The 21,688-nt window shown below is 40.9% G+C and overlaps 1 protein-coding gene across 6 annotated transcripts in view; it reads left to right on the top strand.

The window, feature by feature from the left end:
* LEF1 (lymphoid enhancer binding factor 1) overlaps window positions 1-21,688 on the top strand; it is a 123,399-nt gene that overhangs the window by 95,434 nt on the left and 6,277 nt on the right. For 3 of the 6 annotated variants that reach the window (XM_031010305.3, XM_004040254.5, XM_004040256.5), the window contains 3 exons: window positions 3,419-3,526; window positions 9,780-9,828; window positions 10,505-10,545. In XM_031010305.3, coding sequence (XP_030866165.1) covers window positions 3,419-3,526; window positions 9,780-9,828; window positions 10,505-10,539 — 192 coding nt within the window. In that variant the 3' untranslated portion in view covers window positions 10,540-10,545. The remainder of the gene's footprint in view (window positions 1-3,418; window positions 3,527-9,779; window positions 9,829-10,504; window positions 10,546-21,688) is intronic. The other 3 variants (XM_055384156.2, XM_004040255.5, XM_055384157.2) reach the window with 1 other exon arrangement.

The following is a 21,688-nucleotide window of genomic DNA, read 5'->3' as shown; positions in this document are numbered from 1 at the left end:
AGACCATCTTTCAGGTCTGTACTAGACTTTGTTTTTGTTTTCAATGCAAAACTTTAATTACATCATTTTATCTACTGTTCATTTTGGTAAGTGATCTTCTATTTGTGAGTCATTTTTGTACATTAGAAATATCAGAGAACTTCCTGGCTAAACGGTGAAACCCCATATCTACTAAAAATACAAAAAATTAGCCGGGTGTGGTGGGATGCACCTGTCGTCCCAGCTACTAGGGAGGCTGAGGCAGGAGAATCACTTGAACCTGGGAGGCGGAGGTTGCAGTGAGCCGAGATCGCGTCACTGCACTCCAGCCTGGGCAACAGAGCGAGACTCTGTCTCAAAAAAAAAAAAAAAGGGGGGGGGGGCGTATCAGAGAACTTAAAGCAATGGAACATGTAAATAAATAGTTTAGTTTATGCCTACTTTGCCTCCTTGCCTTTTATTCAGTTTCATTAGCTTGGGTCTTTTTGTCAACCTGTTTCTTGTTTTAACTGAAAAATACCTCGTTGTTTGGGTAGAAGACCCAAACTTGATACCTATTTTGGGAGTTAATTTGTATTTATGATTCCAGGTTTTCTCAGCTGCTGTAAGTTATGTAAAATTATACTGATACAGTAATAAAAGGTGTTGTATATAGGGGAATGATACTTGTCAAATAATAAATTTAAAATGGAAGACTTCCTGTCTTCTTTTCTTTTTTTTGTCCCTAATTTTTTTCCTTATTGGTAAAACTTTCCCTCTTGCCAATCATCTTTATTTAGCACTAAAGCTAATTGTATAAATATCAGTTTTCTTTTTTCTTGTTGAGACAGAGTCTTGCTCTATCACCCAGGCTGGAGTGCAGTGGTGCAATCTTGGCTCACTGCAACCTCCACCTCCTGGGTTCAAGCAATTCTCATGCCTCAGCCTCCTGAGTAGCTGGGATTACAGGCATGCACTGCCACGCCTGGCTAATTTTTGTATTTTAATAGAAACAGGATTTTGCCATGTTTGCCAGGCTGGTCCTGAACCACTGGCCTCCAGTGATCTGTGTGCCTCAGCCTCCCAAAGTGCTGGGATTATAGGCATGAGCCACTGCACCCTACCATAAATATTGCTTTTCTTTTACAAAATCAAGGATTAGCCAGGCCTGGTAATGTATTCCTGTAATCCTAGCTCAGTGCTGCAGTGGGAAGATTGCTGGAGCCCAGGAGTTCGAGGCTGCAGTGAGCCATGATCATACCACTGTACTCCAGCAACACAGCGAAACCCAGTCTCTTAAAAACAACAATAACAACAACAAAAAAACGATGATGTTTCCTTTTGTATCCAGTTTGGTTTTTCTCCCTGTGAAGGTCTGTAATACTAGGTCAGTGTTCCAGGTTTAAAAAGCTGTCAGTTGCTAGCAGCAGTGTGACTTTTCCATCCCAATTTAAACCACCGCTGCTGCCCCAGACACAGATTCTTCTCAGGCTCGATTTGTCTAATATTTATTCTACTAGTACAAAGAACTGTACTTAAGGTAACTGTTTCCAGGGTTGTTTTGTTTTGTTTTCCTGGCACCTCCCTCTAATTTTTTTTTTAAACAAAAGCACATCACCTGATTTGCTTTAGGCTCAGGGCAAGCCCTGCTGTGTGTCATGCTTTTTAACCTCACGCTCTGCACTTCTAAAGCATTAAACAATAAATCATCTATCCTCTTCAGCACAGACTGCCTGACTTTTAAGGGGCTTTCAAAGGAAACGGACTCTGTTGCCCTTCTGGTGGGAACTGCTGCTTCTTGCACTGGTGGTTGGAACTGGAGGTGGGGTGTGGCCGGAAGGTGCTGTCATGTCTCATGAAATCAGCTTCATGTTCTGTTGTCAAACAAGAGCAGCAGGTGTTTGTTTTCTTAGCTACATTTTAGGGGCTGAGTCCAAGTTGATTAGGACTTAGACATAGCCTCCTCTAAGAGAAGTTTTTGTCTCTCATCAACCTCTCTCACTCTCTCACTCTATCCTTCCTCCAACCCACCCACACCCTTCTTATTTAAAAATCATTTTAAAAAACATGAACAGGGAGATCAAAATTAATATGCAGGGCAGCCATGAACGGGAAAGAATCTCATAGCCTGCAATGGGAAGGAAGCAAAATGGGAAGCTCCACACCTGAGAGCTGGGGGAGAGCAGGAGCAGGGAGGCTCCCAGCTGACAGATTGTGTGTGCACACAGGTGAGCACATGCGGGTACAAAAGTGAGCGTGTGTGGTGTGCACGTAGTTTATGTGCACAGAGGAGCATGTGTGTTATGCATGTGGATGTGGGTATATGTGCTCAGGTGAGCATGTGAGTGGGGTGTGTGTGTGTTTTGCGTGTGTATGTGCTCAGGTGAGCATGTATGTTTGTGTAGTGTGGGCTCTGGTCTCATCCTTGTATAGCTACCATTGCCTCTGTGTCATACCCTCATGGACAGTGGTTCTCCCAAATCCCAGATGGTTCTCCCTGGAAAGTTCTGCTGGCAGATCCTGGCATTGGGGAAGTTGGGAAAATACATGAACACTGTCTGCTGGGGACTGGGGTGAGTCATGTGCAGATGTATGCAAAGCAGTGTGCAAATGTAAACCCCTTAAAATCCCAGATACCTTTCCTACATAAATGACTTTGTTATATGTGCTATATAATCAGTTATGTAAAAAGGAGACAAAAGGTTTGAAGGATATTAGCAGCTACATTCTTCATATTAGAAATTACAGTCTCAAATTCTAGATGGCAAAACAAACTTAAATAATGCCCCGTGCTGTCCATCAGAAGGAGGCTAAAAGCCATAGCCATAAATGTTTGTGTGACTGGACAGTGTCATCAGTGTTGTCCCTATAGACAGCGTCTATATGAGTGTGAGGAGACAATGAAGAGATGGAGATACACAGGCTGACTTTTCATGTCCTTCGTTATAGATAATCATATGATTAAGGTTTCAGGCTCTTCGTATGACAAAATGGGAAAGTGTTCATATGAGGAGAGGGTATATCTGTTTTAAAAGACATCTGGAAATTATCACATTTTGCATAAATAAAAAGTACTTGGGCTCAGATATCAGAATATGCTACTAACTGTGAAAAACAGTGAAGTTGGGTGTTGAGGTTCACCAGTGAAAGTTCTTTTTAATTTATATTGGAAAAGAGAAAGGGTGGGTGACAGAGATCATTTTACTTTGAACACTTTGATTGACTTTGATGTGTTTCATGTGATATCAGAGAACAGGATAGAGAAACCAAAGTCTGAGTTTCACTGTAGCCACTAGACTCCAAGGAGATTTCTACGGCACTTGGCACTTAGTCTTCTGCAATTTAAAAATAAATCAAAGTTTAAATGCTTAATATTTTCATTTTTTGATTTTTGAAACATAAAATATACTATTGCTATTTTGCTTACTTTTGTTTTTTTCTTCCTTCCTCTCTGTTTTAGTGGCATGCCCTCTCCCGTGAAGAGCAGGCTAAATATTATGAATTAGCACGGAAAGAAAGACAGCTACATATGCAGCTTTATCCAGGCTGGTCTGCAAGAGACAATTATGTAAGCCCCTCCTCCATACCAGTGGCTCTCCACTCTCACTCATTCGCTCTTTTGCGTTCAAGAAGGAAATGTGTTTTAGGGTGTATATAATGCTGGTACTACTTATTTTTTGGAAGTTAATGAACTTTGTAATAAGGATTTCATGGATATATTGCATTATGAAAGCTTCAAGCTATCTTTTTTTTTTTTTTTGCTATGGGTGCTAATGAATGCTTTTAAATAAAATTTTTGAAATAAACTAATACCTTATTATTAAAATTTGATAAAAGAAAGATTAAAAAAAGACCATAATCTTACTATGTAAAGGCAACATTAGTAATAACTACTTATATTACTTTCTAATATTTTTTCTATGCGTGTTTTTTTTTTACTTGCATATTTGTGTGCCTGGGTGTATATATATACATGTTTGTTGCATACTTCTCGATCTTATATAAAAAGCATTTCTCTGTTATGGCACAGTGTTTATGTCTATCAATATTCCATTAAGTGAATTTCACAATTTATTTAATCTTATTTTTTCCTGCTTTTAGACATTTAAGTTGCTTCCTATTGTTTTTCTTACAAATGTAAATATTCCTTCAATGAATATGTCTATCCATAACAGTTTTTTTCTGTATTTAGGGCTATTATTTATGTTGAATAGATTCATTGTGGAGGTAAAGGATATAAATATTTTAAAGTTATTTTGTGTGTTTTTTTTTGAGACGGAATCTCACTCTGTCGCCCAGGCTGGAGTGCGGTGGCATGATCTCGGCTCACTGCAACCTCTGCCTCCTGGGTTCAAGCGATTCTTCTACCTCAGCCTCCCAAGCAGTTAGGATTACAGGCGTGCACCCCCACACATGGCTAATTTTTTGTATTTTTAGTAGAGACAGGGTTTCACCATGTTGGCCAGGCTGGTCTTGAATGCCTGACCTCAGCTGATCTGCCTGCTTCTGCCTCCCAAAGTGCTGGGATTACAGGCATGAGCCACTGCCCCGGCTATTTTAAATTTCTTCATACATATTGTCACATTGCTTTCCAAAGGACTGTATTATTTTACACTTCTTATAAACAATGTATTCAGGTGACTGTTTTGCCACAGACTACTTAAAACTGGGTAAAAAAAATCTTTTTTCATGTTATTGTACCCCAGCATCTATCACGTATTCTATTCAGTGTAGGTATATCATGTTTAAGTCATACTAATTTTATCAGCAGGAAATACCTCATTTATAGTGCCAATTGTTTTATTACTGTAGAATTTGAGCATCTCACTTATGTAGTCTTGATAGGGCAAAGACTTTTATTTTATAGAGGGGAATAATTTTCACTATTTAAGCTCTTAATTTAATATTTTGCAGTTATTATGTCTGAGTTCATGCAGCCTACTATAATAAAATACCATGGACATGGTGAGTTATAAACAAACAGGTTTATTTCTCACACTTCTGGAGCCTGTGAAGTCCAGGATTAAGGTGCAGGCAGGTTTGGTGTCTGGTGAGGGCCTGGTCCCAGCCTTCTGGCTGTATCTTTGCAAGGTAGAAGAAGGGGGAAGAGAGTGCTCTGGGGTCTCTTTTATAAGGACATTAATCCCCTTCGTGAGAGTGCCTTGCTTAGGCTATGATCACCTCCCAAAGGCTCTCCCTCATCATACCATCACATTGGGGGTTAGAATTTCAGCATATATATTTGGGAGAACACAACATTCAGTCTGTAATTCTCAGGGTCTATGTGAGACGAGCATTAGAAATGCCAGCCAGGTCAGTCTTAATAAAAGTGGAATTATTTCTTTTTAAAAGAGCAAGAGCGAAGCCGTTAATTAATATACAATTTAATATGTAGCCATTGCTTTAGGTGCTGCTGTGGGGCTCAAGTTCTCACAAGAGATGATGACAGGGATGCGTATCTGAGGTCATACACACATGGAAACATATTTCTGGAAATGGGTTGCACAATTTATTTCCTATAATATGCTCCACAGAAAAAGTCACTTTACTGGTCAAGGTTTGGAGCTCAGACATTGGATATAAGTTTGACACAGGAAGTAAGAGTCTGTCTGTTACTTATGGGAAACAGCATAGTCAGCTCTTCTGAGTTATTTTGGTTGCCTTAATAACTACCATATGCTGATGGTTAGGAACTGTCTTAAATTTTTGACAGCAACCCAGTGGTGGAATGAATACTATTACATGAATATTATTACTCCATTTTTCAGGTGAGGAAATTGAGAGGCTGAAGAGTTTAGGTAATTTATGCAAGGCCTTGTAGTAGGTGGCTAAGCTGAAGTTTTCACCCAGGTCACTCTGACTTCAAAATCTACGTGGTTTTCCTCCTCCTGAGTGGATTAGCTCAGTCTTCCAGTACCTTCTTTTTGTTTTTTTGTTTTGTTTTGTTTTGTTTTGAGACAGAGATTCGCTCTTGTTGCCCAGGCTGGAATGCAATGGCATGATCTCGGCTCACCACAACCTCTGTCTCCCAGGTTTAAGCGATTCTCCAGCCTCAGCCTTCTGAGTAACTGGGATTACAGGCATGCACCACCACACCCAGCTAATTTTGTATTTTTAGTAGAGACGGGGTTTCTCCATGTTGGTCAGGCTGGTCTCGAACACCTCAGGTGATCCGCCTGCCTCAGCCTCTCAAAGTGCTAGGATTATAAGCGTGAGCCACCACGCCCAGCCCGGTGCCTTCTTAAGACTGCTGTAGTTGAAGAATTTTCACCCCCGAGCCAGGCTTCTGTTTTCTGAGCAGCAATTACCATCTCTATATAGAGCTCCTGCCATGCCCTGTAAGTAGGAAGATCAGTGTTCACCCAGAGGGTTTCAAAAGTGTCTTCTTCTGGCCAGCCATGGTGGCTCACGCCTGTAATCCTAGCACTTTGGAAGGCTGAGGCAGGCAGATAACTTGAGGTCAGGCATTCGAGACCAGCCTGACCAACATGGTGAAATCCTGTATCTACTAAAAGTACAAAAATTAGCTGGGCATGGTGGCGTGCACCTGCAGTCCCAGCTACTTGGGAGGCTGAGGCAGGAGAATTGCTTGAACTTGAGAGGAGGAGGTTGCAATGAGCCCAGATCGCACCATTGCACTCCAGTCTAGGTGACAAGTGCGAAACTGTCTCCAAAAAAAAAAAAAAAGGATCTTCTAATCCTGCCTTAGGTGTCTTTTGGGTGTAGTTTGTCTGAAGCGGGAGAGCTAATCTTCCTCATATGACCTTTGTAAACTTTATGGTGCTGTGAATTTTATTCAGCATTGCTTCTTGAATGCCTTTAAATTTATTTTTCTAATTCTTAAGTAATGAGTTTTAACTTTTAAAAAGACATGAAACAAACACCTACATATTCTATCTCTTTATCTGCTCTCTCTTCTCCATGTTGATGGGTGGGAAGAAAGTAGTTTTAAAGAAAGCTACTGTAATGTGATTTATCTTTAAAGATTTCCTCTGCACAACTTTTAAAGGAAATTGTTTTGCATATTCCTTGAATGAAGGGAAAGCCCAGCTTCGTTCATAGTGTTTTCATCATAATCAAAATAAGTCATTCAATTACTGAGGCAAACAGAAGCTGATCAATGATAGTACTTTATCTAAAGATACTGTTCTTTAAATAACAGTACTGTACAGGGATAGAATAAAGGTAAAATTAAGGCATTTAGTGCCAGAATGGTATCCTGATCCTCAATGAGATCGTGTGAAATGTATATCTCAATTATTCAGTATTAAAATACCCTATTACATGACATAGATTTATAATTTGAACTTGTTTTTATAACTCTGGCTAATAACAGGCTAATTAATAGTGCACAGATTTTCTTGGTGAGATTAGCCAAATATTTATAACGTTAGAACTTTTCAATTTAGTTTTTAATGCTTTCCAATATTACATAGTCCGTATAATTTTAACAAAAAAATTTTTTTGTTTTTACCATACATAAATTTTGGTTTTTGTATAACTTGACATTAATACATCCAAACTACTTAGTTCTCTTTGCCTATCATAAATGTAGATTCTCTTGAAGAACTGGTTGATATCCTAGAAGGTAACAGGTTATTTGATTTAGCGGTAGAAGCGTAACGGTGCAGGCTCAGTTGGTCACTGTGTGCCGGCTATGTTCTAGACATGTGTGAGTAGGGGAGCGTGGTGCTGAGACCCAGGTGGTGCTCTGGGGACAGAGCCCATTATAGCACCTGTGAGGCATTCAGTCATGCAGTGAGCTCAGGGTCATAGGGAGCAAGGAAGAAGAGCCCCAGCTCTGCCTGAGGGATGGACCAACAAGGTGTGGAGCAGAGAAGGTTCATGGAATAGATAACACTTGAGACACGGGTTGAAGGGTTGGGAAAGAAAAAAGTGTGAAATAAGGTTCCAGACACATGAAACAACCTTGTAGCAACTTCTGAACCTTGCAGTAATTACATTGAAAGGACCGTTGTGGATACTTGAAAGAAGCGTGCACTCCCTCTCTACTCCCTGTCCCCAGAGCACCTTTAATAGTCTTGAAAGAAGCCCCACTTATAGGGGCGGATTACTTGAGGTCAGGAGTTCAAGGCCAGCCTGGCCAACATGGTGAAACTCCGTATTTACCAAAAATACAAAATTTAGCCAGGCATGGTGGCATGCACCTATAATCCCAGCTACTTGGGAGGCTGAGGCAGGAACATCGCTTGAACCTGGGAGGTGGAGGTTGCAGCAAGCCAAGATCATGCCACTGCACTCCAGCCTGGGCAACAAAGACTCCGTCTCAAATAAAAATAATAATAATAATAATTATTATTATTGTTATGAGAGCAAGACCCTGTCTCAAAATAATAATTAATAGCGTATAGCCATGGTCTGCTTATAGTAAATGACCAACCTGCATCAGGTATTTTCAAATGACTAAAATGGAACACATATCATATCCAATATCTCTAGCTTATGTCTGCTGTAATAATCAAATTAACAAATAATTTTTTTAAAAGCTATAAGATTGTACCATATATATTTTGTGGCTCTATAAAAGTGCATATTTCTGCACCTCAAGATAGTTCTTCATGTCACTTGGCCATTGAGGCTTTACAGCTTCAGAAGGGTGACTGAAATCATCCTCCCCAACACTGAGGCAAAGAGCAGATATCAGTGACCCTGAGAAATGGCACATCAAAAATAATGGAGTCTTCTTTCAAGATTGTTATTATTTTTTGAGATGGAGTCTCACTCTGTGGCCCAGGCTCACTCTGTGGCCCAGTGGAGCAATCCTGGCTCACTGCAACCTCTGCCTCTGGGTTCAAGTGATTCTCCTGCTTCAGCCTCCCCAGTAGCTGGGATTACAGGCACACGCCACCACGCCTGGCTAATTTTTGTATCTTTAGTAGAGACAGGGTTTCACCATGTTGGTCAGGCTAGTCTTGAACTCCTGACCTCGTGATCTGCCCACCTCGGCTTCCTGAAGTGCCGGGATTACAGGTGTGAGCCACCACACCCAGCCTAAAATTATTTTTGAGGACAAAGTAGTTATGAAGGAAAAGGGAAAATTAGACCACTGTAAGTGGGATCTAAGCTTTTTGATTTGGCATTGAGATGTTTTGAAATGTATTTAAAATGGTGTACATATCCATGTTATTTTGTCTGTTTTGGGAAGTAAGGTCCTTAATTGCTAGAAATAAGTCTTTGAGATATCTTCAGTTTTCTCAGGTTCTCTCACTCTCTTCTCCCTTTCTCCTTGGTTTTGTCGTTTCTGTGCCACAGGGCCTGTGGGTACTCAGTTAACACCAGGAAACTTTTAATCAGACAATGGAATTCACAGTAAGGTTTATCTTAAGCACTACCAGAAATGGGTTCTAAGTGTGTTGGTTAGTAAGAAAAGGAATGGCTCATTAAGCTGGCTTTCCTTGAAGAGGGTCCTATGGCCACAGCTCTAGGACATCATTATCCGTGTGTGTGTATGTGTGTGAGAGAGAGAGAGAAGGCTCTATGGCCACAGCTCTAAGACATCATTGTGTGTGTGTGTGTGTGTGTGTGAGTGAGTAAGAGAGAGAGAGAGAGACAAAGTGTCTACCCACGGTGTCAATATTGATGATGTTAAATATGAAGCTATAGAGACAAAGGTCACCAGGTCACTATTTTCTCCCGTTCTCTTGCTTTCTGACTTTGTTTCTAGATAGAGATGGTGAAGAGGGAGAGAGAATGAGTCATCTTTACCTCTTTGTTGACCGCCTGCCTGTACTTCCACATCACATTCATCTGTGTGTTCATGGTACAATCTGTGACATGACAGTATACCTCTCTTCTTCCAGGGTAAGAAAAAGAAGAGGAAGAGGGAGAAACTACAGGAATCTACATCAGGTAGGCACCATGAGACTTTCCAGTCAATCCTCAGGCTTCTGACAAACACCTTTTAAAGCAGTTTGCATCTGTCTACACACTGCTTTCTTCTGTGACTGTAACTCATGATGCTTTAACTCTGCTTTTTCTTCCTGAAATTCTTTTAAAAATTTAAAAGACCCTTCTTTTAAATGTGACTGTGGGAAGGTACATGTAAAAACTGTTTCCCAAACCCTGTCACCTGGAATCCTGGTTGTAAACTGTGGGATTTTGTTTGTTTGTTTGTTTGTTTTATTTTTGCTTCTGTTGTCTGTGTTTACTTTGCTTTAACACTCTTGCCTTTTTACTATTTGATATAACTCCTTAAAGATACAATATTTTATATTGGTTAAATGATGTTACCTGGTGTTCCCTTGAGAATCTCTTTTGTGATTTGGGTTTTTTAAAAATTTAAAACATAATGATAGGGTTTGTCTTTCTTGTACATTAATTCAAGACATCAGTGAGGTCCCATTTATTTTCCTTTTTTCTTTCATTAAAAATAAGGCCACTACTTGTACTGCACAAATAAAAATGGCTGGTATAAGAACCATGAAAAGTAAAGCAAACAAGTTCACATGATATTGTAGCTACTACGTATTTGGAATGTACAAAAACCTCTTCAATAAAAATTTGTTAAAGACACAATTTTCTGCAGGTACAGGTCCAAGAATGACAGCTGCCTACATCTGAAACATGGTAAGAACGACTCTCTGGTCCTACTGCTGACGTTAGTTGTTATAAAAAGAGGCACTTGCTTGTGAATCTTCTTGCTCATAATGAGTTCATTCGACATTGCTCCTTAAAGAGGAGAACTCAGCAAAATCAAATTAGTGCTTTAAAAAATCTGATGGTTTTTATACCGGCTATGTATTTGCAATATAGTATGCTTTTATCTTTTCTCTTCTATCCTCTTTGGCCCATTTATTCTTCGTCCATTTCCTTTCCCCTAACTCTTTCTTCTAAACCATTTCTTACTGATCAGTGGCAAATCGGCCTGCTTAAAAAAAGAACAAACGACAACAAACAGTAAGCAAAATGCCATCTTACTCAGCAAATCCAGGGTGGGTTTGAGGAGCACCATTTTAGCCCAGAACTCCCAAGCTTTTGCTCAGTAGAGACTTTTTCTCAATTGAAATCACATGTAGTCACTCAAAAGTAATGTATTTGTTTCTAGTCAGAAAGCTATATATGCTTTATATTTTTTCTATTATTTAATATGGCATGGGCACTTATTTAACTGTGTTTCTTCTATCAAGTATTTCTCTTTATTGGTAACTATTGCTAGATTTTACTCTAGTATTTATAAGTAATATTTATTTTATTTCTTTTTACTATAATTTTTTATTTATTTCCACAGGACCACTAGCCCAAGGAACCTGACATTGTAAATTAAGGCTTGGTCTTTATTAAGCTTTAAATTAGCAGTGTGTGTACCTCTTCTCCTGGTAACGGTTCTCAAAGGAGCTGCCTTTGGTTATCCTCTCTCTCTAAGAACCCACATCCAGTCAATCACCAATCCCTGTCTTTGGGGTCTGTCTTGAGCCTTTTCTCTCACACTTACCACTGCCATAGCCCTAGTTCAGGTGCTCAGACTTTCCATCTGGAGTACTGTAATACACGTTAATAATTTTTCTGCCTCCAGGCTTTCTTTCTACCAGTTCATCCTTCACGTTGCTCCTGGAGGGATTTCCTACAACTCAGATTGTGCATCACTTCCCGTCCTGGAAACAGCCAGTACTTCCCATTGGCTAAAAGATAAAGCACCCGCCACTTAGTGTGTGGGTCTGCCCAGTCCTGCCCTTGTAGCTTTGCCCCCAGTCACTCTTGCTCTCTGCCTCCCCTCACTTTTACCCTAGCCCTTCTGAGTCCTATGCTCAGTCCAAACAAAATTATTAGCAGTTCCCCACATGGCAAGAGGGCACCGCACATGCTGTCCCTGGGCTTTGAAAGCCCATTTCCTCTACAGAGGACTGGATAGACATGTGCAGTGTTTCTTAGGAGAAGAGTGTTATCCTGCAGCTCATTTGGCTTTTGACTAAACCAGGTGGCCCTTACCTAAACTTTTAGAACTTAATTTTGGTGCTGAGGTTTCAAACAACTTGCCCAAAGGGGCCAGCAGAGATTTTGGTACCAAATAGATCTGAATTTTAAATCAGTTGATTGCCTGAGCAATCTACTTCAGCTTTTTAATCTTCATTTTCCTTACCTGGAAAAGGGGAATATCGATACCTACCCCCTGTGGTGGTTGATGTGCAGGATCTGCCCAGCAGCCAGCACACAGTTGGAGCTCAGACTCGCTCCTTCCTCCTACTGAGACCTAAGTCAATTGCCCTCTCCTCTGTGAAACTTTCTTCATCTTTATTCAGATTCCCCAGGTTTTTCCAAATCCCATCACTGTAGTTTTATGATATCAAAACTCTTCTAAACTAATACTGAGTGGCAAGCTTTCCTCCAAGTGAAAGGAGGAACATCCCTTCATATAAGATAAAAAAAATATACTCATTTTAACTTAATGGCTATTAATCGAGAACCTCTTCTGAGCCAGCCACCTGGCTCCATTATTAGAAGCACAGATAGGATGTAAGCATGGCTGATGACACCCACCCCAGTAGCTCATGGCTTCATAGTAGAAGTAAATCTAGTCAAAATCACAAGCCTTGTAATTTTTTTTTTTGAAAAAAAAAATTGTTTTAATTACTGAACACTTAGGAATGGCCAAAAGTTTTTTCATGTTCTGCCTGTAAACAGAAAGCCCTCAGAATGGCAGTGTGCCAAGGGCTGGCACTCGATTTACCTCACTTCTGTTTGCACCAAAATCTGTGAAGCTAACTATTTATATTAAAAAGCATGGAAAAATGTATTTCTGTATTTCAGAGTTTGGTAGTCGATTTGGTGTTCTTCACGATTAGCATCCTATGGTATTTTAGATGTAAAAGATGGCTATTTTTGTCCTAAAGTGTATCCCAAACATCTTTTTCTAGTAAGTCACAGCTGTCATTGTGCTTTCTTGTCACTTATTTATATTTTCTTAAGGTTAAGATGTTCTATCCTGCACAAGAAAAACAAAAATAACCCTCTCTCTCCACCCTACCCCCCTAAAACATTCTCAGGCCATCCCGCCGCTGGTGAGGCTCCAGTTGGTTGAGCTTCCTGTAATCAGAGTCTCTGGTGTTGCCCTCCCTCTCATTCCCGGATCAGTCATGCAGCCTTTGAAGTCACTGCCCTGCACACCATCCGAGTTTGGAGACCAGAACTGGCAGTTATTGGATAAGAACTGTAGAGTAGAGAGGAGCTCAGATCCACCTTCATAAAGATTTCCATAAATTAGACATGATAATTATTTCTGTTGTACCCCCACCCCTTCCTTTGTTGTAGGAATTCAGAAACATTCTGTTTGTATAGTAGCTGACTTGTTTATTCATGATTCAGCATTTATTGAGCACCTAAGATAGGCCCTATGGAGACTTGTATGACCTGGAAATAGAGTGTTGGATGGAGCAAAGAAGGTCCCTATTCTCACAGTGCTTGTTATGTTGCTGTGAGGGTAGCTGATTAAAAAAAACAAACAGGAAAATATAAGTACTATAATAAAAATAAGTTAGGGAGTAACTTAGGGGTCTGCTTCTAGATTGGATTGTCAGGAAAGGCACCTCCGAGGAGGTGGCACTTAGAAATAACTACCGTTATCACAGAAAAATGGAGGGGGTCTTCTGTTCTGGAACAGAGCCCTGGCAAAGAAATGAAAGACAAAGGGAACAGAGCGTCATGTTATGGAAAGAGCAGAGCCCAGGAATGAGGCCACCCAGTCTCCCAGGTTAGCTCTTGTGTAAATTTGTGCGGCCTGGGGCAGGTCACCTAAAGCCTCTGGTTTCTCAGTATAAGTGAAGGATTGTGCCCAGCGTCCTCTGAGATCCCTGTCTGTCTCTCCCTCAAGTCCAACTTTCTGGTCTGCTTTGCTTTTGTGTGGTCTGCACTGCCTCCCAGTGTTATTATAGGGACTCAGATCTCTTTTTTTATTTCCTAATTTATAGTTATCATTTTATGTCCGAGTGGCTCTGTATAACTATAAAGCTTCTGCACGACCTTGAAAATGGCTTATACATGATGGGGATGTTCTTCAGTTCCTGTACAGATCATCCCCTGTGTCCCTCCTTCCTCCCCAGGGTGGCTACCTTGTGTCCAGGGATATTAGAAGCATTGCCTCTAGTTTGAGGGTTTGATTTTCCACTAATGTAATAATATGGTTCCTTGTTTGCCAGACTACAGTCATACTAGTGCTGACCTCACCTTAGAAATAATAAAATACTTGATTAGAACCAATCCTCCAGGCTGGGTATGGTAGCTCATTCCTGTAATTCCAGTACTTTGGGAGGTTGAAGTGGGTGAATTGCTTGAGCGCAGGAATTTGAGACCAGTCTGAGCAACATGGCAAGATCCCTTCTCTACAAAAATTAGCTGCGTGCGGTGGCGTGTTCCAGCTACTAGCGAGGCTGAGGTGGTTGGATCTATTGAGCCCGGGATGTCAAGGCTGCAGTGAGCTGAGATTACACCACTGCACTACAGCCTGAGCAACAGAACATGGCTCTGTCTCAAAAAAAGCAAAAAACAAACCAGTCTGTCAGAGTGTGATGTGGAATATCACACAGCTGGTTTTCAATTCTGAAGGGAAGTTGACGAGTAAAGGTAAAGCTAGGCCAGAAGCAGTGGTTCATGCTGGTAATCCCAGCACTTTGGGAGGCAGAGATGGGAGCATCACTTGAGGGTAGGAGTTTGAGACCAGCCTGGGCAACATAGCAAAACTATGTCTGTATAAAAAATAAAAAGCATTAACTGGGCATGGTGACATAAACCTGTAGTCCCAGCTACTCAGGAAACTGAGATTGAGAATAGCTTGGACCTAGGAGTTCAAGGCTGCAGTGAGCTATGATTGCACCACTGCACTCCAACCTAGGTGATGAAGTAAGAACAAAAAACTTGTGTTTTCATTTCTTTAAAGATCCTATGGGTTTCATGGAATTCTTCCCATTTTTTGATGGGCAGTGCCAGCGCAGTGGCCGCATGCAGCCCAGCGGAGAGGCTGGCTCCTGAATCAGTGCTTTATTCACCCGGTTGTGTTCCTGTCTCCCCGTGTGTTTCTACTTTTGAGCATTAAAAAATTTTTCACCCTGGTGAAATCAGATTGAAACAAATAAATTACCATTAATGTGGTCTCAACACTGTGGAGAAACTTTTAGGATAATTGGAAATGAGATCCCTAAAAGCCATTCCTCCAGGTTGGAGATGGTGGTCCCCAAGCTGCAGGATCTTTTGGAGAGGCCAGATTCATCTGTTTAGCTTTTCGGACTAGTCATTTGTGGGAATGCTGGGAGCCCAGGGCCTCAGGGGATAAGACTGCACACACTGTCCTTTGTCCAGCTGGAAGGCCGGTGTCATGAACACTAATCACTTGTTTACTCACCACGCAAACATTTAGTGAGGACTGCTGTAAGTCACGAATCCTGTTAGGCGGTGGGGGTGTTTGCAAATGAGATCCTATCCCTTCCTGGAGGAGCTTCAAGTTTAAGAAGATATAGACATATTAAGTGGGTAGTTATAAAAGAGTATGTTTTATGCTGTGAAGAAGTGGCATGCTGTGCCTTATATAAAAATAAAGAGAATAAGAAGTATATAAATCGGAATGAAATCAAGGAAGGCTTCCTGTAGTAGATAGCACTCGAGCTGTCAGGTTGGTGGCGGAATTTGGGGGTTTGATAGCACAGTAATAGAATTGATGTGAGTTTCGGGTGTTTGGGATATGTTTGATTTGGAATACCACCTTAAAATTTCTCAGAAGTTAGAGATTATTATCAAATACTGAACTTTGCTTTCTTCCTGACTTAAGATTTATTTGAAATTAAAGAAGTAAAGAATTATAATTTTTGAAGTGCTGGAGAGAATTATGACTCTGAGTTTACTAATTAAACAATTTTCAAAATTGGCTTATTAATATTTACTTTATCAAAACAAATATAAAAAGCCTACCACCTTTAAATTATATAGATTGAAAAGATATTTTTAGATACTTTAATGTATTTATTTTAGTTACATGACATGAGAGTTTAAAAGAAGGAACAGGCTACTTTTAAAAGATAAAAAAAGGCTGGGCACAGGGGCTCACGCCTGTAATCCCAGCACTTTGGGAGGCAGAGGTGGGCAGATTATGAGGTCAGGAGTTCGAGACCAGCCTGGCCAACGTAGTGAAACCCCGTCTCTACTAAAAATAGAAAAAATTAGCCAGGTGTGGTGGCAGGCACCTGTAATCCCAGCTGCTCAGGAGGCTGAGGCTGGAGAATCACTTGAACCTGGGAGGCGGAGGTTGCAGTGAGCCAAGATAGCACCATTGCACTCTAGCCCAGGTGACAGTGAGAGACTCCGTCTCGGGGAAAAAAAAAAAAAAAAGATAAAAAAAAATCATCTGGTTAAACACATTTGGCTAAATAAAAACTTCAGCCTTTATTTCCCTAGGGCCAAGAGATGAGCATGAGAGGTAATTGCTAAGCTCAATATAGTAGTTAATGTTCAGTGCTTGGATTTACATTTTTTAAGAAGATTGTTTCTGGCTTTTCTTTGATGATGATGTTTGAGAGCCTGATGAGGTGGTTAAGGGTTGAGAACTTGGGGCTCCTGGGTCCTGTGAAGCTGTGCTACAGAGCTGACAAGTTGCAGAGTGGGAATAGAAGCACCAGTGAGAGGACTGCAACCCTGAGGGTCTGCCAGGAGCTGTGCCTGGTGTCCAACATTTAGCCCTGTCCTCTTAGAGCAGCCAGGGAGTGTTCTAAATATTTTCAGTGGTCTCAATGAGAAAAATATTTATTTTTTTGATTTTTGAAGCTCACTCTGGTAAGTTTGACACTTTTGCCTAATGTTTGTTCCAAATTCTGTTCCACAATGTAGTCACCAACATTAAATATCAGTAAGCTGCTGGGTTATGTTTAGTTAGAAAACAAAGCCAGATTCTTAAAAATTAATAAGATTGAAAGGAAATTGGAGGCAGCTGAAGAAATCTTAAGTCTTGTCCAAGTCTCAGGGTAAAAATTAAGGCTTCAACAACTAGAAAGTGAAAAAATGACATCCTGTTTTCCATTCTTTATCTTTTGTAACATATTTAGAAAGCACCTCAGCTAGAATTGTTACCAAACAAGCAAAAGACCCCTGGGGGTTCAGAACTCTTGGGAAGGAAGCCTGCATCTAGGGAGGGGAAGGGGGATGTCGAACTGGGGAGAACCAAGTGTTGCACGGCAGCCAGGGCAACACGTGGCTGCGCAGCTACCCTTGGCCACAGGTCGGCACCTCCTGGGAAAACTTCTGCACCCTGCTCAGCACTGTCCCACACTTGGCCTGCAGTGGTTTTTTTGTTTTGTTTTTTTTTTTTTTGAATAGCGGCCTGACCCAGTTGGGGGAACCTTGTGCCGCCATTTTACCACAGTAGTGAGGTCCTGTGGAAGCGACTGCTGGTGTGCTGTGTATCTTGCATGGATTGCCAGATCGCTGCATAGGAGGTGGAGGTTGTGGTGGCCCGGAGAGGCTCCCATATGTGTCGTTTCTGGGAATGCTCCAGTCTGAGGTGATGGCCTACCTGTGTCTTCCTTCTTTTTATGCTTGTGTTCACAAATCCCTGTGACACCTATCACAGACTAACAGGAAATGTGTACAGGATTCACAAGGTGATGACACTTGACTACAGATAATCTCAGGCTTGGTTTCATTGTCTTAAATAGCAATGGCAGCATAATGACAGTGTGGTTAGACTCAATTATGCGTGGACTGCAGGTTTTCACATCCTGGCCATTGTTCCAGGATCCCTAGGTGCATTCATGGGAGCCTTTTGATGGCAAGTGCCAGAAACAAACGGTGCTCACTTAAGGAGAAAGGGGAAATGTGTTTTAAGGATATAGGAGCATCTTGTGGAATCCAAGGACAGTAGAGCAGTTGGGCCAAAAAGAAAGCTGGAAATTGGAAAGCTGTCCAGACACTTTCCCTGCTGCTTCCATCTGCCCCTCCCTGAAAATCACTTCCTCCTTCCCTTCCCAGATTGACTCTCTCAGTTCTTTGAGTCTTATGTTCAGAGCACTCAAGCTATGTGTTGTTACAATATCATCTCCCAAAGAGACAATAATTCTTTCAAATTCTGTAGAAGCGACTCTGGTTAGCCCAACTTGGGTCAAACTTCCACCCCAATCTATAATCAGCTGTGGCCAGAGGAGAAGGTCACATTGTACAAAATGGCTGTCAGGAGCTCAGTGCTCTAACAGTGTTGGAGTTGGGATAATGGAGAGGAGAGCTGGACAGCAGCCCGACAGATGTCCACCATAGCTCACTAGGAAGCTGATAGTTGGGGTGGTTTTATCTAAACAGCTCTGTGTTAATAAAGAAATTGGGTTGGGTTCATGGGTACAGTGAAAGCTTTTAAGAATGGGCAGTATCCCTTCCATCAATTATCTTTTCTCTCCTTAATGATCAGAAGAGCTAGAATTGTGTTTAAGTTGCCTTGGGGAGCAGAAATAGAGAAATAGACCCTCAGGTAGCAAGACTGATCTGATGCCATTAAAAAATAATAGCAGAGGGAGAGGAGTATATGAGGTTCATTAAAACCCTCTTGAAATGCTTCATGTTTAGTATTGTTCATGAAAACTTACAAAATGGAATTAAGATCAATGCACTAGAATATAGAATAAAAAAGAAGTATTTTGGATAAATTTTGTTTAATAGAACTGTTTGTTACTGAGTTGTGAGGAACTGTGTGGAAATGAGCCCTTCTGGATAATGGAGTTTTTCAGAGAAGCTATATGGTTTGCATCTTTAAGTGTCAAAACATGTAATTTTTCAAAATACTTTTGAATGCAACTCTGTCTTCTTCAGCAGAGTACATTGAAATTGATTTGAATACGAATACCTCATGCCATTATTTTACAGTGAATATTATATATGCCACAAGGAGTATGGTGGTTTGTATAATACTATTCTAAATGACCCCAAATAATGTGGAATTTTAAGAAACTGCTTTTTAATAATTCTTTTGTGGCTTCCTTTGCTGTTTGGGACTATACCCTGTACCCACAATAATATGTTTCTTCTGATCTGTGTGGATTTAGGAACCAGGAAAATGAAGCTTAATTGAATAATATGAAAATTAAAAGTAATTCTCTGATGGCCAGTGATGATGAGCATTTTTTCATGTGTTTTTTGGCTGCATAAATGTGTCCTTTTGAGAAGTGTCTGTTCATGTCCTTCGCCCACTTTTTGATGGGGTTGTCTGTTTTTTTCTTGTAAATTTGTTTGAGTTCATTGTAGATTCTGGATATTAGCCCTTTGTCAGATGAGTAGGTTGCGAAAATTTTCTCCCATTTTGTAGGTTGCCTGTTCACTCTGATGGTAGTTTCTTTTGCTGTGCAGAAGCTCTTTAGTTTAATTAGATCCCATTTGTCAATTTTGTCTTTTGTTGCCATTGCTTTTGGTGTTTTAGACATGAAGTCCTTGCCCATGCCTATGTCCTGAATGGTAATACCTAGGTTTTCTTCTAGGGTTTTTATGGTTTTAGGTCTAACGTTTAAGTCTTTAATCCATCTTGAATTGATTTTTGTATAAGGTGTAAGGAAGGGATCCAGTTTCAGCTTTCTACATATGGCTAGCCAGTTTTCCCAGCACCATTTATTAAATAGGGAATCCTTTCCTCATTGCTTTTCTCAGGTTTGTCAAAGATCAGATAGTTGTAGATATGCAGCGTTATTTCTGAGGGCTCTGTTGTGTTCCATTGATCTATATCTCTGTTTTGGTACCAGTACCATGCTGTTTTGGTTACTGTAGCCTTGTAGTATAGTTTGAAGTCAGGTAGTGTGATGCCTCCAGCTTTGTTCTTTTGGCTTAGGATTGACTTGGCGATGCGGGCTCTTTTTTGGTTCCATATGAACTTTAAAGTAGTTTTTTCCAATTCTGTATGAGATACCATCTCACACCAGTTAGAATGGCAATCATTAAAAAGTCAAGAAACAACAGGTGCTGGAGAGGATGTGGAGAAATAGGAACACTTTTACACGGTTGGTGGGACTGTAAACTAGTTCAACCATTATGGAAGTCAGTGTGGCGATTCCTCAGGGATCTAGAACTGGAAATACCATTTGACCCAGCCATCCCATTACTGGGTATATACCCAAAGGACTATAAATCATGCTGCTATAAAGACACATGCACACGTATGTTTATTGCGGCATTATTCACAATAGCAAAGACTTGGAACCAACCCAAATGTCCAACAATGATAGACTGGATGAAGAAAATGTGGCACATATACACCATGGAATACTATGCAGCCATAAAAAATGATGAGTTCATGTCCTTTGTAGGGACATGGATGAAACTGGAAAACATCATTCTCAGTAAACTGTCCCAAGAACAAAAAACCAAACACCGCATATTCTCACTCATAGGTGGGAATTGAACAATGAGATCACATGGACACAGGAAGGGGAATATCACACTCTGGGGACTGTTGTGGGGTGGGGGGAGGGGGGAGGGATAGCATTGGGAGATATACCTAATGCTAGATGATGAGTTAGTGGGTGCAGTGCACCAGCATGGCACATGTATACACATGTAAGCTGCACCATGTGCACATGTACCCTAAAACTTAAAGTATAATAAAAAAAAAATTAAAAGTAAATGGGGTCTGAGTTGGGGTATAGAGAAAGGCTAAAATGTGCTATTTTAAGAAAGGCTAAAATGTGCTATATTTGCGCATAAATTTCATGACATTACTGTGATACCTTGAGATAGTTTTAACGTGTTTTTCCTCAGCAGTGTGCTTCATAAATGAAGCTGCCATGTTACTGAGAGCCAGATGAGTGGGAAATCCTGCTGCTCATAGCTGTCTGTGACCTTTAGCAAAGTAACTTTATTCTTTTTGACAGAATGAGAGAAAAATTAAAAGCATTAAAAATTAAACTCACTTTTTGGCATAAGGTTTACATCAATCTCTACACTAAATTTTTCTAACTGCCTATATATCGTTTTTGTGAATCTAACTTTTTTTTGTATTGGGATTACTTTTTCTCAGCTAGCTTCATGCTTTTAGAAGCATTCTGTTTCATAAGAGATATTTTAATTAACTGGCAGAATACCCTGTTGGTCTTAATTTTCTACCAGAAGTTCTATAATAGTATGAATCTTGCTTGCTGCCCCGAATGTGTTGTGTGAAGTTTGAACAGCAGAAATTGTCCCAACCTGTATGGGCCACCTGCCACATTCCGGAGGCTTTAACAGATGCTTCTGCATGTGTTGCCTCCTCTCGTTCTGTAGCAGCCCCATTGTGGGGTGGAGGGGACAGATTTCAGTTCTGTCTGAAGGATGAGAAAATAATCACTTGTCCAGGGCCACGCAGCTGGTGAGTAGCAGCGCTGCGTCTGCAGAGTGAATTACCATCAGCTCTGAGCCCCAGTTCTCCATCCTCTGCTGTTACTGCACTCACTACGCTGCTTCAGGGTGTCTGCCCTGCACTCGCCCGGCTCTGCACATACGTCTCCCACATCCCGCAGTGCACCTGATGAGGTAGAGCAGCTTCCTATCTTCACTTTACAGATGAGGAAACGTGTTTGGTACGTTCAGAATGCATGCCCGAGATTTCCAGGTGGTAACCGATGGACCCAGGATCCAAACCCAACCCAGGACTGTCAGTCCTTAGAGCCCACACTCTAACCCACACAAGTTATCACCTCCCTGTGCTTAACCAGATGCACAGGTGCACACACAAACGCTGGCATAATCGTGGAAGGGCTTGGTTTGGGAAAACAAACAGAAAAAAGACCAA

The sequence above is a fragment of the Gorilla gorilla genome, chromosome 3 (assembly GCF_029281585.2).
Source record: "Gorilla gorilla gorilla isolate KB3781 chromosome 3, NHGRI_mGorGor1-v2.1_pri, whole genome shotgun sequence".
Taxonomy (NCBI): domain Eukaryota; kingdom Metazoa; phylum Chordata; class Mammalia; order Primates; family Hominidae; genus Gorilla; species Gorilla gorilla.
The sequence above is the reverse complement of the archived record's forward strand: the minus strand, read 5'-3'. Positions and strand labels throughout refer to the sequence as shown.